General features: G+C 33.9%; 1 protein-coding gene across 1 annotated transcript in view; it reads left to right on the top strand.

The window, feature by feature from the left end:
• The window catches only part of ints1 (integrator complex subunit 1), a 52,813-nt gene extending 34,419 nt beyond the window's left edge, over positions 1-18,394 (top strand). Inside the window, exons 39-48 of the mRNA XM_073838744.1 lie at positions 4,180-4,309; positions 4,417-4,550; positions 8,212-8,404; positions 8,971-9,092; positions 10,960-11,069; positions 11,163-11,279; positions 13,368-13,438; positions 13,530-13,621; positions 13,710-13,819; positions 18,024-18,394. Coding sequence (XP_073694845.1) covers positions 4,180-4,309; positions 4,417-4,550; positions 8,212-8,404; positions 8,971-9,092; positions 10,960-11,069; positions 11,163-11,279; positions 13,368-13,438; positions 13,530-13,621; positions 13,710-13,819; positions 18,024-18,139 — 1,195 coding nt within the window. The 3' untranslated portion in view covers positions 18,140-18,394. The remainder of the gene's footprint in view (positions 1-4,179; positions 4,310-4,416; positions 4,551-8,211; positions 8,405-8,970; positions 9,093-10,959; positions 11,070-11,162; positions 11,280-13,367; positions 13,439-13,529; positions 13,622-13,709; positions 13,820-18,023) is intronic.
• The last annotated feature ends 381 nt before the right edge of the window (positions 18,395-18,775 follow it).

Below are 18,775 nucleotides of genomic sequence, written 5' to 3'. Positions count from 1 at the left end.
ATTCAACTTTTTGCTTTTTACAAAAAAAAAATTGCATTCAAAATACAACAAATCTCATACATTACATAATTGTTATTGGTTTACATCTCAAAAAATGAATAAAATAGCATGAAAATATGTTTACAATGTAAATGTAAGCAAAATCTTAATAGGTCAATATGACCCTTTTTATTAAATTATTATATTACTGTGTTTCAGAAGTGACAAATTTGGGGAGAGGACAAATATTCCAAAACTTTCTGAAAATACAATATGAGAATTAACTGCACAATTAATAGAAAGATGTACCTTGGATATAACATTTGCATACATACACATTTTTTGGGAAAAAGACAAATTTTTTCAAGATGTTTCCAATTCTGACATTGGGCCAATTCTGTAGAATGGCCCATATAATTTTCAAACTACACATCCTCAGCATCATTATAACCACTGTTTTACAAGTAACAGTTTCATATTGAATCTAAATGGGTAATCTATAGACCAGTTTGGAGTTTACAAACAGTGATGACATTTTCTGGTGGCAGAAAATGACAGTTTTCAAGTAGCAGTTTATGGAAGCAATGGAATAAATAAATAAATAAATAATGATAAATTTGAGTTTATATTTAAAAAATCTGACTCATCATTCTTTTACTGTTGCCTGGGAATTGAGTTTATATCCCACACTTCTTGCTTTTTTTCCTCTTAGAATTGAAAAACGCGCTATTGTTGCGTTAAATCGAGTTATAAAGTCTGAAAAACAACATATAAACTTGCATTTGCGAGAAAAAGTCAGAATTGTGAGATATAAACTCATGATTCTGAGCCGAGGGGAAAAGAGAGAATGATGACTTTTTCTTATCAGAATTATGAGATAAAATCTCGGAATTGTGAGAATAAAGTCAGTAAATATAAAAAGTTATAGGTTTAAGTAGTATTTCATGCTGTGACTATAGGGCTAATATAATATGGAACGTGAACTGAACTGCATATGTGAATATTATGTCGACCCATTGTTTAAATCAAATTTATGCTTTGAAACTAAAGTAATCACAGCAGGTTTCATCCATTAGTTAAAGCTAAACGTTTAAATGTCGTCTTTGTCAACAGTATTCTATAAAAATGATTTGCATTCCGGTTCTGACATCCAAAGACACAATGATACGTTTTAATCTCTTGTTCCGTGGATTTGACCCGTTTCACTCCACTTGTTACCAGCGTTTTTTTTGCCACCACAATGCGCACGCAGCTGCAAGTGACGTAACTGTGACGTCTACTCCAAATTGGTCTATTAGACTGTGGCTGTCATAAAATGTGGCTTTACCATCTGTACTATTTTAGCTATGAAAAAGTGTATACAAAACCAAGGACAACAGTGTCAGACAGAGGTCAGGGTTTGTACCATGTTGTAAACACTCACCACCATTACAAAGCAAAAGCACTGAGCTTCCTCCTTAAAGGCCCCTTTAAAGAGGCAGATAAATGTATGTGATACCATGCCATACAGCAGAAACGCTCTACATCAGGCACAATAGCGGGAGGAGCTGTAATTAGTTCTTGTGGTGTGAAATGAGAAAGCGGCTGATGTCGTTCAGCGCTGTGATCTTGGAGAGAGCTCAGTGTAGTATAATGAATGCACGAGGATTAAGGCTGTGGCTCTTCCTTTGGCTTCTGTTGTGAGTCGCAGCTCAGACTGGGGCTGTCAGAGAGATCAGACCGAGGCTCTTTGTGGTGGCAGCCCCCCTTCCTTTCATGAATTTGCCTTTGGTTATTAAACCCCCTTAATGAGGGGGAAAAAACTTTGGACAAGGTCGGACAAAAAATTACTCCCAGAAATGCGATATTTATAAGTCGAGCTAAGCTGTCTTATGGTCGAGAATGGGCTCGGGTAATGCTGGCATGTAAAGCGCGTGTTTGGTGGGATAAACGGTCGTGTGTTTGTTTGGCATTCTCTCCGTATCTGTTGCATGTGAGCACAACAGCGGATTAGCAAGCATAAACCACAATTAAGCAACAAAGTTGTCGGTAAGAAGGCCTTCGCTTGATTGGACAGGAAGACAAGACTGTTCTTCAGTTACTAATATAGTCTGTTATTGATACTGGCTGGTTTTTATAGTTTGACCATGTTCATCTGTCTCATTTTAATCTTCATGGTGTTTCTGGGTAGCTGACAGAAGACTTTTGGAAAGTTGACTTGTAATTAAACGATTTTACACAGTATTTTGCTTTCTCTTTTTTTTAAATAATTCTAATTATTTAAATGGCTCAAAATGGCTCAACATATCTACTATTCATACAATTTGTGTAATCCTTAATTATTCAATACATTGTTTTCAATGAAAATTGTCATAAATACAATATTACTATGCATAAAGCAATTATGACTGTTATTCTGGATGGTTGACATGAAATACTTTTGGAAAGCTGTCTTTTCTGTGACGTGTTATTTATTCTCAGTCTAAAAGCATTATAAACGCACATTTGTGTATTTCCGAACCAAAGCAGTTAAAAACGTTTAATTTTATTAAATAAAATTTTATTTAATAAGTAATTTATTTAATATGTTGATTAAAATAATAATTATTAAATAATAAGAATTATTATTATTATTATTATTGTTATGTCTTTTTATTTAACATGTTGAGGTCAGTAATTATTATTATTATTATTAATATAATATCTAAAAATATGCATAAACAGATTATTACATCATGATATTTTGTAACATATATTATGTGAGAAAAAGTATTGATAAAAAAGTATAAATTGTTATATTTATAATTTTTAATATATGTCTCATTTAATAGGTGAGGTAAAAAAAATATAATTATTATTAATATACAATTTTAAAATATGCATAAATAGATTATTACTTTGTTATATTTTATAACATATATTACATTAGAAAAAATATTGCTAAAGAGGTAAAAAGAGTATTGCTAGTTTTAAATAAATAATTATAATAATTGTTAAAATGACCCCAAAAATCTAATATTTATAGTTATTGTAGGTCTTATTTCTTTAATATGTTATGGTAAAAATAGAAAATAATAATTATTATTAATATATAATTTTTAAAATATGCATAAAGAGATTATTACATTGTTATATTTTATAACATGTATTACATGAGGAAAAAAGTATTGCTAAAAAGTAAAAAATCATTGATGTTTTTTAAATAATTATAATGATTGTTAAAATTACTAAAAAAAGCCTAATATTTATAATTCTTATTTTTTTTATTTCATGTGTTGAGGTCAATCAATAGTCTTTTTTATTTATATACAGTATAACAAATAAGCATAAATAGATCATGATATTTTATAACATATATTATGTGAGAAAATGTATTATAATATTTGTAATTATTATGTCTTTTTATTTAATGTTGAGGTCAATAATAGTTGTTATTATTAATCTACAACATAAAAAATACACATAAAGAGATTATTACATCTTGATATTTTATAACATATTACGTGACAAAAAAGTATTGTTTTTTTATTTCTTAGCTATTTCTTCTTTTTATTAGTAAATAATTACATAATTGTAAAAATTGCCCAAAAAGGTCATATTTATAATTATTATATATCTTATTTATTTAATAGGTTGAGGTAAATAATAATTATTATTAATATACAATATAAAAAAGCATAAAGAGAATATTACATTATATTTTCTAACATTGCTACGTGACATTTTGCTGATTTAATTGAGAAATATAATATTGTTAAAGTTATTTAGTGAAGTTTTTGTAACAAATATCATATCTATTCTAATTATTTTATAGCTTATTTAAGTGTTTTCACTTAACAGTATAATAATATAGTGTTTCATACAAATTTGATGTCTTCATGTTTATTTTTTATTTATTTATTTATTTATTTTTGTCACACAACAGGACCATTTAAAGTAAACCAGTGAGGGTAAAAGGGATAGAAAATGTTGAAAACGGAAAAGAAATGGTAACCAGTCACAAGACCACAGACATTCATGTAAACTTTAACCTAAAATCTTGATAATGGAAAATAATGTTCATGATTATGCGTCAAATACTTTTCGTTATACTTGTCATATTACTCATGTAGCCTCTCCTGTAACCATCTGTAATGTAACTTAGTCACAGCTGTTGTGTGTTAGTGCTTTTTTGGCCTGTTTAAGTAGTTCATACTTATTGTGTTTATGTGTTATGTCCAGTATAATGAGTAAAAGGTGCCAGACGCTGCTGCTGCAGATCTACCTGCACTTCCCAGAGGTCATCCAACACATCCGCCTACCAGAGGCCACCCTGAGTGGAGAGGGGGCAGCGGACGGCAGCACCTGCAAGGTAACCACTGCACTTTTGACACATCAGGCCATGAGCTTCCTGTTAACAGCACCTGAAAGATTAATACTCTGTTTATTGTCTGTGTATGTGTATATGTTCATGTTCAGCTGGATGTTCTCGTGCATCGTCTCATCAGTCTGCTAGCCGACACGGGAGACTCCAAATCAGCTGAGAACCGCGCGTCTGATGCCAGTCTGGCCTGCAGGAAACTAGCCGTATCACATCCTGTGCTTCTACTCAGGTATACATCACAAGAATTTCCATTTAGGAAGTTTAGAGAGTTGTTTGTAAACACATGTTAGAAAGGTATTGCTGAAAACATGTGAACTGTAGTACTGAATTGTGGATTTTTTTTGTTCAGGATTTTTTGGGCAGGCCTGAAATCGTGTCTCGATGACGCACAGGTGCCCTTGAGCATGGGCCCTCCCCTAACACTAATAACTAAAGCGCATTCACATCAGTGGCACATTAAATATTGCTTTACATCAGGGGTGCCCAACCCTGTTCTTGAGATCTACCATCCTACAAAGTTCAGGTCAAACCCTAATCAAACACATCTGAACTAGAGGTCTGCGCGGGACTGCTTTTCTAGTCCCGCTCCCGCGAGGTTTTATTCCGCACCCACCCGCTCCCGCTATATATTCACGCTTTGTTCACCCGCTGCCCGCTTAGAATAATTTTCTTCCCGACCCGACCGTTCCCGCTAAATTTAATTCTCGTTTCCAGAATCTCACATTTAACTATTAGGAAACAATACAGAGTATATAAAACTTTTTTTTCCGCAGTACATCCATTATATTTCCATGTTCCACTTTTAAGACGTATTATAGCCCTGCATTCAGCCCGTCATAGATCAAATGCGGGCTAAAATTATATTTTAGACATTCAATGGTGATTAAAAAAAATTGCAGCGCTGGTGGAAACAACAGACCATGTTAGCATGACTACAATGAATATGATCAAGAGCGGCTCGAGCGCATCTTCAGCGCAGCCGGAAGGGTTCTGCGTTCAAGTGCACGCAATAGGCTAAAGCTTGCCACAGAGCACTGGCAAAAGTAATTACCATGACTGTGAAATAGCAAGGAGATATTTCAAATTATTTATTTATAAACTAGTGTTTTCTGAGTCAGTGATGAAGTTAAAGATCGTCCTCATCCATCTCCTCATTAGAGAGAAATGCATCTTTACGGATTAGCTACATAATAAAAGAGTTTTTGTTTTCGATATGTTTTATTTAACGTACTAACGTATAAGTACTAATTTAAAGCTTTCTACATGTGTATATATATCATGTCTGACAAAAAATAACGGTTAAATAGTTTCCACTGAAAATGTACTGAAATCACGCTGGCGCCTCCATATAAAACGCGTTTCCACTCTCCGCACAAACGATTGGATATGAGCCTAATAGCGCACATTTATATATATTATTATTTTTATATATATATATATATATATATATATATATATATATATATATATATATATATAGAAACAAAAAGCTTACGTTTAACGAACAAAAAATGCTCCAAACGTTTTTTGTTTTTTTTTCTAAATTAACTTTATAAAAAAGAAACAAAATTATAACCACTTTGCCATTACATGCAAAACTGAACTATTTTAATTGCCAAAACAGTAGTTTAAGTTGTTTTGGCAAAGGGAAAAAAAAAAGAAAAATTGAAAAATCAGTCAGCATAACCTTATGAAGATTTTGGCACTCCAAACAAGGCTTTGCGCACTTGCCCACAGAAAAAACACCATCAGTACCCCCACTTCCCGCGCCTATGAGACCTTGCCAATAAAATGCATGACGCAGAAAACACTATGAGTGCATAACAGTTTTGAGCGCAGGCTGTAGCCTACAGGTGCTCAATAAGAATGAGTAAAGCGCAGATTTGCTGTTCAGAAAAGACGTCGGGAACGGGATATTGTTACCGCCCGCTCCCGTTCGAATTACACCAGAGTTACCGACCGCAACCGCTTTTATTTGGAAGTTTATTCCCGCGCCGCAGCTGTGTTGGAGCAGGGCCGGAACTAAAGTCTGCAGGTGGGTAGATCTCCTGGAACAGGGTTGGACACCCCTGCTTTACATGGACTTTAAGAATCAGATATGCTCTGGTCCAGGGTTTCCCAAAGTGGAGTTGATAAACCCCTAGGGGTTCTTAAGGGAACTGCAGGCAGGGCTCATACAAGGTGCTTAAAATACAGTATCTGACAAAAGCGTACACCCCTCACATTTCGGCAACCATTTTAGTATATCTTCTCATGGGACAATACTATAGAAATGAAACTTGGATATATTTAGTAGTAGTCAATGTGCAGCTTGTATAGCAGTATAGATTAACTGCCCCCTGAAAATTACTCAACATACAGCCATTATTGTCAAAATAGCTGGCAACAAAAGTCAGTGCACCCTAAGTGAACTTGTCCAAAGTGTCAATATATTGTGTTAGCACCATTGTTATCTAGCACTGCCTTAATCATTCTGGGCATGGTAATGACTAGAGCTTCACGGGTTGTTGCTGGGATCCTCTTCCACTCTTCTATAATGACATCACGGAGCTGCTGGATGTTGCTTCTTCTGAACCTTACGCTTGAGGATACCCCACAGGTGCTTAATAAGGTTTAGGTCTGGAGACATACTTGGCCACCCCATCACCTTCAGCTTCAGCAAGACTGTTGTCATCTTGTTGGTGTGTTTGGGGTCGTTATCATGTTGGAAAACTGCTGTTCGGCCTAGTTTCTGAAGGGAAGGCATCATGTTCTGCTATAGAATGTACAGTACATAATGGACTTCATGTTTCCCTCAATGAACTGCAGCTCCCCAGCACCAGCAGCACTCATGCAGCCCCAGACCATGATGCTACCACCACCATGCTTGACTGTAGGCAAGACACAATTTTCTTGGTGCTCTTCACCAGGGCATCGCCACACATGCTGGACACCATTTAAGCCAAACAAGTTTATCTTAGTCTCATCAGACCACAGGACATGTAATGCATGGTCTTGGACAGGTTGTCTTCAGCAAACTGTTTGCAGGCTTTCTTGTGAGCCAGCTTCAGAGGAGAATTCCTTCTGGGACGACGCCTATGCAAACCGACTTGTTGCAGTGTGCGACGTATTGTCTGAACACTGACAAGCTGACCTTCTACTTCTACAACCTTTAAAGCAATGCTGGCAGCACTCATGCATCTGTTTTATGAAACCAGGTTCTGCACCTGACGCACAGAACGAGTGCTCAACTTTGTTGATCAACGCTTGCAAGGCTTGTTCTGAATGGAACCCATCTTGGAAAACCTCTGTATGACCCTGAGCACTGTAGTGTAACTCAGTTTCAGGGTGTTGCTGAACCTCTAATAGCTTTGGCCATCTTTGTGGAGAGCAACAATTCTAATTCTCAAATCCTCAAGAGTTCTTTGCCATGAGGTGTCATGTTGAACATCCAGTGGTCAGTATGAGAGAATTGTACTCAAAGCACCTAATTTAAACTTCTCTAATACAAGATGCACAACTTTGTATGGTCCTGTCCAGCAGACAAAAACATAAACATGATTAATAGGACATGTGGCTTTGCATGGTTAAACATACTGCTATCACTTAGGGTGTACTCACTTTTGTTGCCAGATGTTTTGACAATAATGGCCGTATGTTGAGTTATTAGGATTAGGGTTTGGCTTAGGGTTACTTGCATGTAATTATGCATAATTAATTGTTATTATAATAGTAAGTACATGTAACATGTAACAAGGACACCTAAAAATAAAGTGTTACCCCTTTTTTTGGAATTATGCTTTTATGACCTTTAAGAAAGTAAATGGGGACCATTTCATTTTCATGTTGTCTGAGAGTATGTGCTGAATACATAATAGAGCTATTTGTTTTTTTTTGTTTTGTTTTTTCAGACACCTGCCCATGTTCGCTGCACTCCTGCACGGTCGCATCCATCTGAACCTGCAAGAGATCAGGCAGCAGAACCATCTGACCTTCTTCAGCGATGTTCTGGTAATCCTGGAGCTACTGCAGCCTCTGGTTTTCCACTGTGACCACCAGAGGGCACTGCAGGACTGTCTGCTGTCCTTCATCAAAGTCCTACAGGTATAAAGACCTCCTCTAGTAATGTACACTGCTCACATTTTTTTAACACAAGGTTTTGATCATAGTGACACTATTCATTTTTGATAATGGAAATGTTCTTAGTGCGATTACAGTTCTTTTACAATTGCTTATCTGCTAAATTAATATATGTGACCCTGCACCACAAAACCAGTCTTAAGTGGCATGGGTATATTTGTAGCAATAGCCAACAATATTGTATGGGTCAAAATTAATGATTTTTTTGTATACCAAAAATCATTAGGATATTAAGTGAAGATTATGTTTCATGAAGATACTTTGTAATTTTCCTAGCACAAATAAATGAAAACTAATATGCATTGCTAAGAACTTAATTTGGACATTATTTGGAATTCTGCCCCCTCAGATTCCAGATATTCAAATAGTTGTATCTCAGCCAAATATTACCCTATCCTGATAAGCCATACATCAATGGAAAGCTTATTTGTTGACTGGTTTTGTGGTCCAGGGTCACATTTGTGTGTGTTATAATGAAACTGTTCTGGTAGTAACATTTTTTTCAGCATTTTTATGTAATGTTTTTGCAGAATTTCAGAAGATCATCCCGTATGTCCATCATAAACAAATTTGTTCAGTTCATCCAAAAGTACATAACCCATGATGCAGCATCTGCTGTGCCTTTCCTTCAGAAACACTCGGATGTGCTACAGTAAGACTTTTTTTTTTTGGCTGCATTATCAAATACCTTCGGTTTAAGGGTGGGCGATATGGCAAAAATATCATATCACGATTTTTTTTCAGAAATATCATGATTCTTTGTCATATTGGTTTTGCTATTTTGCAAGTTGTCTGAGCAGTACAGCCAAACTAATTTCCCTTTTTTTTAAAAACAAGCCTTTTTAAGGTAATAAAGTATAAAATAAAAAAGAATAGCAGATATTTAGGCCAAAGTGAGTGCAAACATAATATTAACATAACGCAAATAAAACAAACAGTGCTTTATTTTTCAGGTTCAGTAGGTGTATTTAGCAGTAGCATGCTAGAAATTGAATTAAGGAATATAAAAACCCAAACACTATACTGCCCTCCACAGGCAAAGAGCAGTAACTACGCTAAAACTGAAACTGAGAAAAATGCCTTTAAAGTTTTTACACCAGCTAGTCAAACATGTTTACACTCTCGTTTCTCTGAAACGGGACAAAATTGAACCAAGACACTTTGCCTCAAGACAAAACAGTTGTCACGAAGTCCATTTTAAGCCCTTAACTCAATTTTGACCAAATGTCTAGTTACTGCGCTTTGACTTTGGAGGGCAGTATATACTTAAACTCCATGTACATCAATTGTACATTGATTCTCATTAAAGCAACTGTTCTTCAGTCAAGAGCAGTGATCGAATTTTCTCTTTGTGTTTTGTTGTTTTAACATTAAAATAGTAGTTCACCCAAAAATGAAAAGTCTGTCATCCGTCTGTTAATTCTGTCACATGTTTTATTTTTATACCATAATTTACACACTCTCAGGTTGTTTTAAACCTGAATGAGTTTCTTTTTCCTGTTGAATGTTATCTGTTTGATCATTTCTGTTATTAATTTCAATGGGGACCAGCTACTGTTTGGTTACCCACATTTTTCAAAATATCTTATTTTGTGTTTAGCACAAGAGAGAAATTAATACAGGTTTGGGACAACATCTAAGTGAGTAAATAAGGACAGAATTATATATTTTTTTTGAGTGAACTATCCCTGTAATGACAAGCGGCACGCATCCGTTTTTCTAGAACAGAGCACCCTCTATTCTAATTCTGTTCTTAAAAAACAAACTTGCCCTTTTAGACTTGTTCTCTATTAATTTACTTTCTGCTTGTTTTCTTAAAAAAAACATCTAACACTAGCTTCTCTGTTCTTGCTGTATTCTGTATATCTATTGTTAGACCTTTAACACTAGCTTGCTTTTTCTTTTTTATTCTATCTATTTTCTTTTTACTTATATAATTTAAAAAAAATCTTGATACGTGTACTTCGTTAGGCTAAATGAGACTTGTCATAGCACTTGCATGTTATTGCTCTTTTGTTGTTTTTGATTGCTTCCATTGTCCTCTATTGTAAGTCGCTTTGAATCAAAGCCTCTGCTAAATGTCTAGATGTAAATGTAGACATAAGCAGCTGTTTATATGTAAACGTGTGTGTGTTTTGACAGTATTAGCACAATCAGATGCGATATGTAACTAGTTTAGTAATTAGGCGCTATTTGACAGGCTTTTAGAGTGTCAGAACAGTACGCAAATTAAATGTTTAATCGGCAAGGCTTTAAAGCAAATAATGTACTTTTGTAATTGAGAATAAGTGAAGTCGCATTGTACTACAGTATTATTGAGACGGAGGCGCCAGAACTGCGGCTCATAGAATAGCACAATACTAAGATATTTCTCCAAAAGCAGATCGTGCAGACATTTTTATCGCCCACGATCAAAAATCGTCATATCGCACACCCCCCACTTCGGTGCTACATTAACTTTCATTTTATAACATATTTCTTCTCATGTAAAAAGTTACCGTGTGTTTTGTCTCTCTCAGGGCACTCTCCACTGAGAATCCGGACCTGGTGCAGCTCAAGTCTTTGCTCGCTGGACTGACTCTGCCTGTGAAGTCTGGTTCCTCTGAGAGCGCTGCTGAGGACAGAGACGGTAGGGGCTCCAACACCTCACATCACAAGAGACACATGAGTTACATGTGAGATGATCGTCACCAGAGCCTGTCTCTCACTCTTTGTGTTTCAGCTGAGGATTCGTCCTCCGGATCTCTCCCTCTGGTCAACATCTCAGCCTCCATGCCGCTGACTGCGGCTGACATGACTAAATGCCTGAAGAAGATCTCCAAAGGAGAAGCTATTGAGGGTGAGAGAAATAAAACTGTTGTCAGACTGTTTTCTTTATATATTGTTGGCCCATAATAAATCATGCATGTAATTCATATTTTGGAAGCTGAAAGAAATTTTTTCCCCCCCAAAATTACATTAAAAAGGAAACTATAAACAGAGGGAAGAGGTGTGGGGGCTTGTAAATTATTGGCATTTGAATTTTGCTGCTGTTATTATTATTGTCAATATTTATTATAAAATCAATACAATCTGAATAATTAATTATAAAATTAAATATTTGTAATTTGTCAAATGTATTCAGTTTTATATTATTATTATTAAACAGTGTATTAATATTTTTTATCAATGTATGTAGTTTTATATTGTGATTATTATTATTATTATTATTATTATTATTACTTTCAATATTATTAAATAAAAAAATCTATTATAAATTAAATATTTGTAGTCATATTCAGTTTTATGTATTATTAAACAGTGTATTAATATTGGTATACATTTTATTGTAATAGTTTGACTATTCTTTTTTAATTATTACATCAGTATGTATTATTACATACAATATAAATTAACCATTTAAATGAGATTGGAAATGCATTTTATAATTAATTTAAAATTCCACGTATTTAATGTATTATTAAACTGTGTATTCATATTTTTATAAATTGTATTAAACTTTTACTATTATTTTAATTATCACTGTTGTTGTTATTATTATTACATCAGTATGTATTATTATAAAAAATATAAATTAGAAATACAAATAAGATTGTAAATAAAATTCTAGAATTAATTTAAAATTCCATGTATTCAATTACATTAAGTAATAATTAACATTTATTTTTCTGTTATTATATTTTATTATTATTATTATTTATGTTTTTAGGATTTGTTATAAAACCAATAAAATCTGAATAATTAATTTATTATAAATGATATAATCGTATTCATTCAGTATTATTATTATTAAATTATTATTATTATTATTATTATTAAACAGTATATTAATGTATTTTATTATAGTTTTACTATTGTTTTAATTATTTCTTTGTGCAATTTATTATAAAATCAATAAAATCTGAATTTTTTATTCATTGTGAATTAAATATTTGTAATCATATCATATTTATTTGGTTTTATGTATTATTAAACAGTTTATTAATATGTTTTTATACAGTTTATTATAGCTTTACTATTATTTTACTAATTATTATTATTATTATTATTATTATTATTACATATAGTATTACATCAAATCTAAACATCACACATATAAGATTGGAAATAAAATTCTGTATTAATTTAAAAATCCATGTATTCAATTACTTTAATAATTAACATTATTATTATTATTGTTTGTAAGATTTATTTTAAAATCCATAAAATCTGAATTATTAAATAATTAAGAAATTTCATATTTGTAATCTTATTTGTCTATTAATATTTTTTATAAATGTTATTATAGTTGTACTATTGTTCTAATTATTATTATTATTATTGTTGTTATTGCATCAATATGAATAGGATTGGAAATAAACTTATATAATTAAAAGTTCCATGTGTTCAGTTACATTAATAATTAAATGTATTTTCTTATTATTTTTATAATTAGAACTTTAGCATTTTATGCTATTATTATTATTTAGGATTTATTGTAACTAAAAACAATAACTTTTAATGCTTTTCTATACGTTACTGGTTACACTTTAAGGTGTGCTTGTTACAATGTTATATATATTTAAGTGCTGACTAATATTAAGTAACAACATGTACTTACTGTAGGGTTGGGATTGTTTAGTTTAAATGCAGTGCAGTAAAATAAATATTGATACAATAGATCTGAATTCTTTATTGGCTACTAATTAAAGGCATGTCAATAATAACAGACTATGAATTCAGATTGAATTATTCATATCATTTGGCAAAGAATTAGTTTTGAAACATAATTGACACAAATTACTGTAGGGTTGGGATTGTTTGGTTTTAGGTCATTTAAAGTTCAATTTAATTTACTGTAATTACTACAGTAAGTATGTGTAACATGAACACAGTAAAATAGTGTTGGTTTTTTCATATTGTGATGTTGTATATTTGTCTTTTCTAGATGTGTTTGAGGGATTGACTGAAGTGGATGAGAAATCCAAAAGAAACCCAGAAATCATTCAGTATTTTGTTGTAAGTACATTGCACAATGCACGCAAAATTGCACAATAGACAGAAATTAGCAAGATTTAACAAGTACAACCAACTTGTCATCTATTATCAGAATGATCTTCAGAGGTTGATGAGTTCCCCCGAAGAAGTGTGCCGCAACATGGCTTTCAGTCTGGCCCTGCGCTGTATCCAGAACATCCCCAGGTGAGGTGCCTGCAGGCAAAGTATGTAGTGTATATTAAATCGAAATGTCATGTACAAATACACTTACCTTTATCTTTGCTCACTCTAGTATGGCTGCTGAATTCCTGCCAACGTTCATGTACTGTTTGGGCAGCGGGAACTTTGATGTTGTGCAGACGGCCTTGAGAAACTTGCCTGAATATGTACTGCTCTGTCAAGGTATACAAACAGATGATGACCTTGTTATAAAATACCACCATAATTGTTTTCCGCTTGCTGCTGTTGTGTAAATTATTATTATTATTTTTTTTTGTATTTTGTTAAATTAATTTTGGAATTTCAAAACTATTTAAAGGGATAGTTCACTCAAAAATGAAAAATACCCCATGATTTACTCACCCTCAAGCCGTCTTAGGTGTATATGACTTACATACAATCAGAGTTATATAAAAACATGTGCTTACTCTTTCAAGCTTTATATAATGGCAGTGAATGGGTGTTGAGATTCTGAAGCATAATAAAGCACATGCATCCATCATAAAAAGTACTCCACATGGATCCAAGGGGTTAATAAAGCCCTTCTTAAAGGAACACTCCACTTTTTTTGGAAATAGGCTCATTCTCCAACTCCCCCCGAGTTAATACGTTGATTTTTACCGTTTTGAAATCCATTCAGCCGTTCTCCTGTTCTGCCGATATCACTTTTAGCATAGCTTAGCATAGATCATTGAATCCTATTAGACCAATAGCATCACGTTCAAAAATGATCAATGAGTTTCCATATTTGTCCTATTTAAAACTTGACTCTTCTGTAGTTATATCGTGTACTAAGACCGATGGAAATGCAAAGCTGCGAGTTTCTAGGCTGATAAGATTAGGAACTACACTTCCATTCCGGCGTAATAGTCAAGGAAGTTTGCTGCCGTAATGTGGCCGAAGCATGGGAGTGTAGTTCCTAATCTTATCAGCCTAGAACATTGAAGCTTTGCATTTCCACCGGTATTAGTACACGATATAACTACAAAAGAGTCAAGTTTTAAATAGGACAAATATGGAAACTCGTTGGTCATTTTTGAACGCGATGCTATTGGTCTAATAGGATTCAATGATCTATGCTAAGCTATGCTAAAAGTGATATCGCCAGAACAGGAGAACGGCTGAATGGATTTCAAAACGGTAAAACTCAACTTATTAACTCGGGGGGGGAGTTGAAGAATGAGCCTATTTCCAAAAAAAGTGGAGTGTTCCTTTAAGTGAATCAATGCATTTGTGTAAGTAAAATATCCATATTTCAAACTTTAGAAACCATAATCTATAGCTTCCGCTAACACTTGTACGCAAGAAAGTGTAGTTCCAGTGGATGACATAGGATGTAGACGTTAGAGGTCTTCACAGGTCTACTTGGATCCAAAAACCAGGTCCGACCTGAAACCTGAGCGGGTTTGGGTCCAAAACTTCTCTCGGACATTGGTTGGGTTTGGTATTAGCACCCTCTGGTCTCGGCTAATTAAAATAAATTAGCTTTTTCAAATTCTTTAAACTATCTTTAGACTCTCTTTAGACTCCTTTTTGTGTTCGTGTTAAGTTCATTTTTGAGAAACACATGTAGAAGAGGAAAATCTACTCGCTGCATGTTAGTGTTAATTTCGTCACCTATTTTTAATTTAGTCTTAGTCTTGTGCCAAATGTCCTTGTTAGTTTTAGTCATATTTAGTCATTCACATATCTTTTTTTGTTAGTCAAGTTTTAGTCGACTAAAAGTCTCGTCATTTTAGTCTAGTTTTAGTCAAAAGAAAACTCAAGGTATCTTAGTCAAGTTTTAGTCGACTAAAAGTCTTTTAATTTTAGTCTAGTTTTAGTCAAAAAAGAACTCAATATATTTTAGTCTAGGTTTAGTCAAAAAATTGTAGTCTTTTTTTTAAATAACACATTATTACTGAGATTATTACTGATACACATTTCAGTAAAAAAAGTGTTTCACATATCTCAAACATTGGTTAAATGTCATAATTACCTGACAAAATACACTTGTTGAATGATTTTTGTTGAATGCAAATGTTAAACGTGTCTGGTTTTCAATTTCTGATTTAGGAGACACATTCACAAATGATTAACCCTTTCAGTGGTGAGTTTAAAATATTCTAGCGGACCCCTGAGAGTGAGTTTTTTTTAAGCGACCGTTATTTTAGAACGTTCGCCCTTATTGTTTCCATGGCGACGCATCAAGCTTGTCACATGACACAACACAGACACAATAACACTGTATGACAGATAGATCGCTTTTATTTCGTTTTTCCTTTTTTATCCAGAATACTCACACACTTGCTTACCATGCCATGAACTATCTAATATTCCGATTCACAAATATGTGTGAATTAGTATGTTTCGTCGTTTAAAACCCTATATAAATGATCTGGATCGTAATCTGTAAAGTGAGATGGGCGCGGCCATGTTTGTTCGCGCTGCAGTTCAGAGAGTCCTGTCAGCCGTATTTACAGCACATATACATTCATCCGTTTCTCCCGAAATACATGCAAGTAAGTGGCTGGTGAACTAGAAGAGGAATAGAGTGAACTTTTTAGTTACTAAGCCTATGTAAGTGATGTGAATAAAACACATCGGCAAATTATATTTGAATAGATTGTTATTTGCTGCTTCCATAGACCTGTGTGTGTATTTTACAAACTCTAAATGTCTCCTTTTACTAGTACTTATGTGTATTTAAATGTCTGAAACCTTAAATAAGCGTTATGTGGTTAAAAACACTGCATAGTTGTGATTATATGACAAGCTCAGAGCTCGTCCGTCTCTGGCTCAGCGCCAGCCAGCGCGCCAAGCAGTTTGAATATTTTAAAGCCGTAACAGCTGATGAAAAAGCAGAGACGATTGTAGACGAAAATGAAGAGAGATTTTATCTTAGTTTTTATTTTATGCAAAACATTTTCGTCTCGTCTTTTTTCGTCAACAATAATGCATGTTAATTTAGTCTTAGTCAGCGTTTTTGGACAGTGGCGCAGTCTTGTCATCGTCTCGTCTTAGTCATGAAAAAAAAGGTCGTTGACGAACATATTTCGTCTCGTCTCGTCTGACGAAATTAACACTACTGCATGTTTATGCAGGGCTTTTTTGTCCCTTCACCAGAGATGAGGTAAATAACATTGCAGACAACACTAGTGAAACCATGATTTTATTTATGTATTCATTTTTTAATTAAAACTATCATGTTTATTTTTCACAATTTAATTTAACTGGTCACAATTGAAAGCCGAATTCAGAAATAAAATGTATCCATCAGGAATCCAAAAATATATTCGGGTCCAGCCGGGTTCGAACAAAGCCTAAATACTGTTGGGTCGGACTTTGGTCTAATTTCGTCAGGTCTGTCTCAGGTCGAATTTTTTATTCAAAGTCTTAATATATGCATGTCAGTGTTAATTTAGTTGGTCTTCATCAACGACATTTCTGATGAAAATGAGATGATAAAACAAAAACTTGTTTCGAATGACAAAAACTATGACAAAAATCTATTGACATTTTCATCAATGAATAAAAACAAGACGAAAATGTTAGGGAGGGATGATTTGGGAAGAGATTGATTAGAACGAATGTGTAGCACTTTTTTATGATGGATGCACTTAATTTTGCTTCAAAATCTCAACACCCATTCACTGATTAACACTAAGACAAGTTCCTTGTGTGTGTGAACACGCTTGGCAATAAAGCTCTTTCTGAGTCTGATTTTATTCTGCCATTACAAATCTTGGAAAAGCAAGGACATTTTTTAATATAACTCCAATTGTATTCGTCTGAAAGAAGAAAGTAAATAATTCTGGAAATCTAAGAGGCATTTCAAAGGGTTTTAAGCAGAAATGTGCAGATTGTATTTTCATTAATGTGATTTATTTTCATTTTTCTGTCCACAAATGTGATCCTGGACCACAAAACCATAAAGGTCAATTTTTTTTTTTTATTTAGATTTACACATCATCTGAAAGCTGAATAAATAAGTTATGTATGGATAGGATTAGGATAGGAGAATTTTGGGCTGAGATACAACTATTGAGGAAATCACCTTTAAAGTTGTCCAAATGAAGTTCTTTGCAATGCATATTACTAATCAAAAATTAAGTTTTAATACATTTACAGTAGAAAATGTACAAAATAGCTTCATGGAACATGATCTTTACTTAATATCCTGATGATTTTTGGCATACAAGAAATCATTTTGATCATTTTGACCCATACAATGTATTTTTGTCTTGTTACAAATATACCTGTGCTATTTACAACGGGCACAAATTGTTAGTTAGGTGCGTGTTTTTGTTGTGGTAATGGACAGCATGCAACAGATTCTGTTAATAGTGCTTCTGTTAACTTTTTAAGATTTCATTTTAACCAATTATCTCCGTTTCATATTTTCCAGAACATGCTGATATTCTCCTCCACAAGGCGTTTTTAGTGGGCATCTACGGTCAGATTGACACCAGCTCTATGATCGCAGAATCCATGAAGGTCTTGCGCATGGAGGCAACGACATAGACATCCCTTTCAAACATGTTGGTACGCAAGAGTTTCGCTTTGACTCAGAAGTGTCATGCATTTGTGATCCTGTTCGCATCTGTATTCAGATACAGCATTCGCAGACGTTCAACTTTCTAGACGTTATTCCTCAAATAATGAATAGCATTTTATGTTTCCAGTGATTCTCGTGTCTGCTGGGAGTGAAGCCTGTCATAAGTCTGTTTGTCTACTGCTTTGAATAATAAAACAATGAGTTGTAGAAATGCTCCTAAACTTTATTTTTCCCTCTCTCTTTTTTTTAACACTTCAAGATTGGTATTGTTTGTAAAATAACTTTCCGTAGGAGGATACGGGAAGGCTGTGATCTTTTTCCTTTGCATGATTGCAAATGAGTGAGCATGAGCTTTTCGGCCCCCGTTTTCTTCACATTTTATTCCTGACAGATCTCAGCTTTGCTGTGAATGCTGTGATGGAAGTCTATTTGCCATGAAAGTGCAAGTTATTCTTGTCCAGTGTCACTGATTTCATCTGTATGGAGACGAGAAGGGAGAACAGCGCGCCAGCATGCCGGTGAGCACCGCTAAATTAACCGTGGCGGTAATTGTTCAATCACACACACCAAAGATCCCTGTCTGAACAGTGCATGAGGGCAGG

The sequence above is a fragment of the Garra rufa genome, chromosome 1 (genome assembly GCF_049309525.1).
Source record: "Garra rufa chromosome 1, GarRuf1.0, whole genome shotgun sequence".
In the NCBI taxonomy this organism is placed as follows: Eukaryota; Metazoa; Chordata; class Actinopteri; order Cypriniformes; family Cyprinidae; genus Garra; species Garra rufa.
This window is presented reverse-complemented; position numbering and strand designations above follow the sequence as displayed.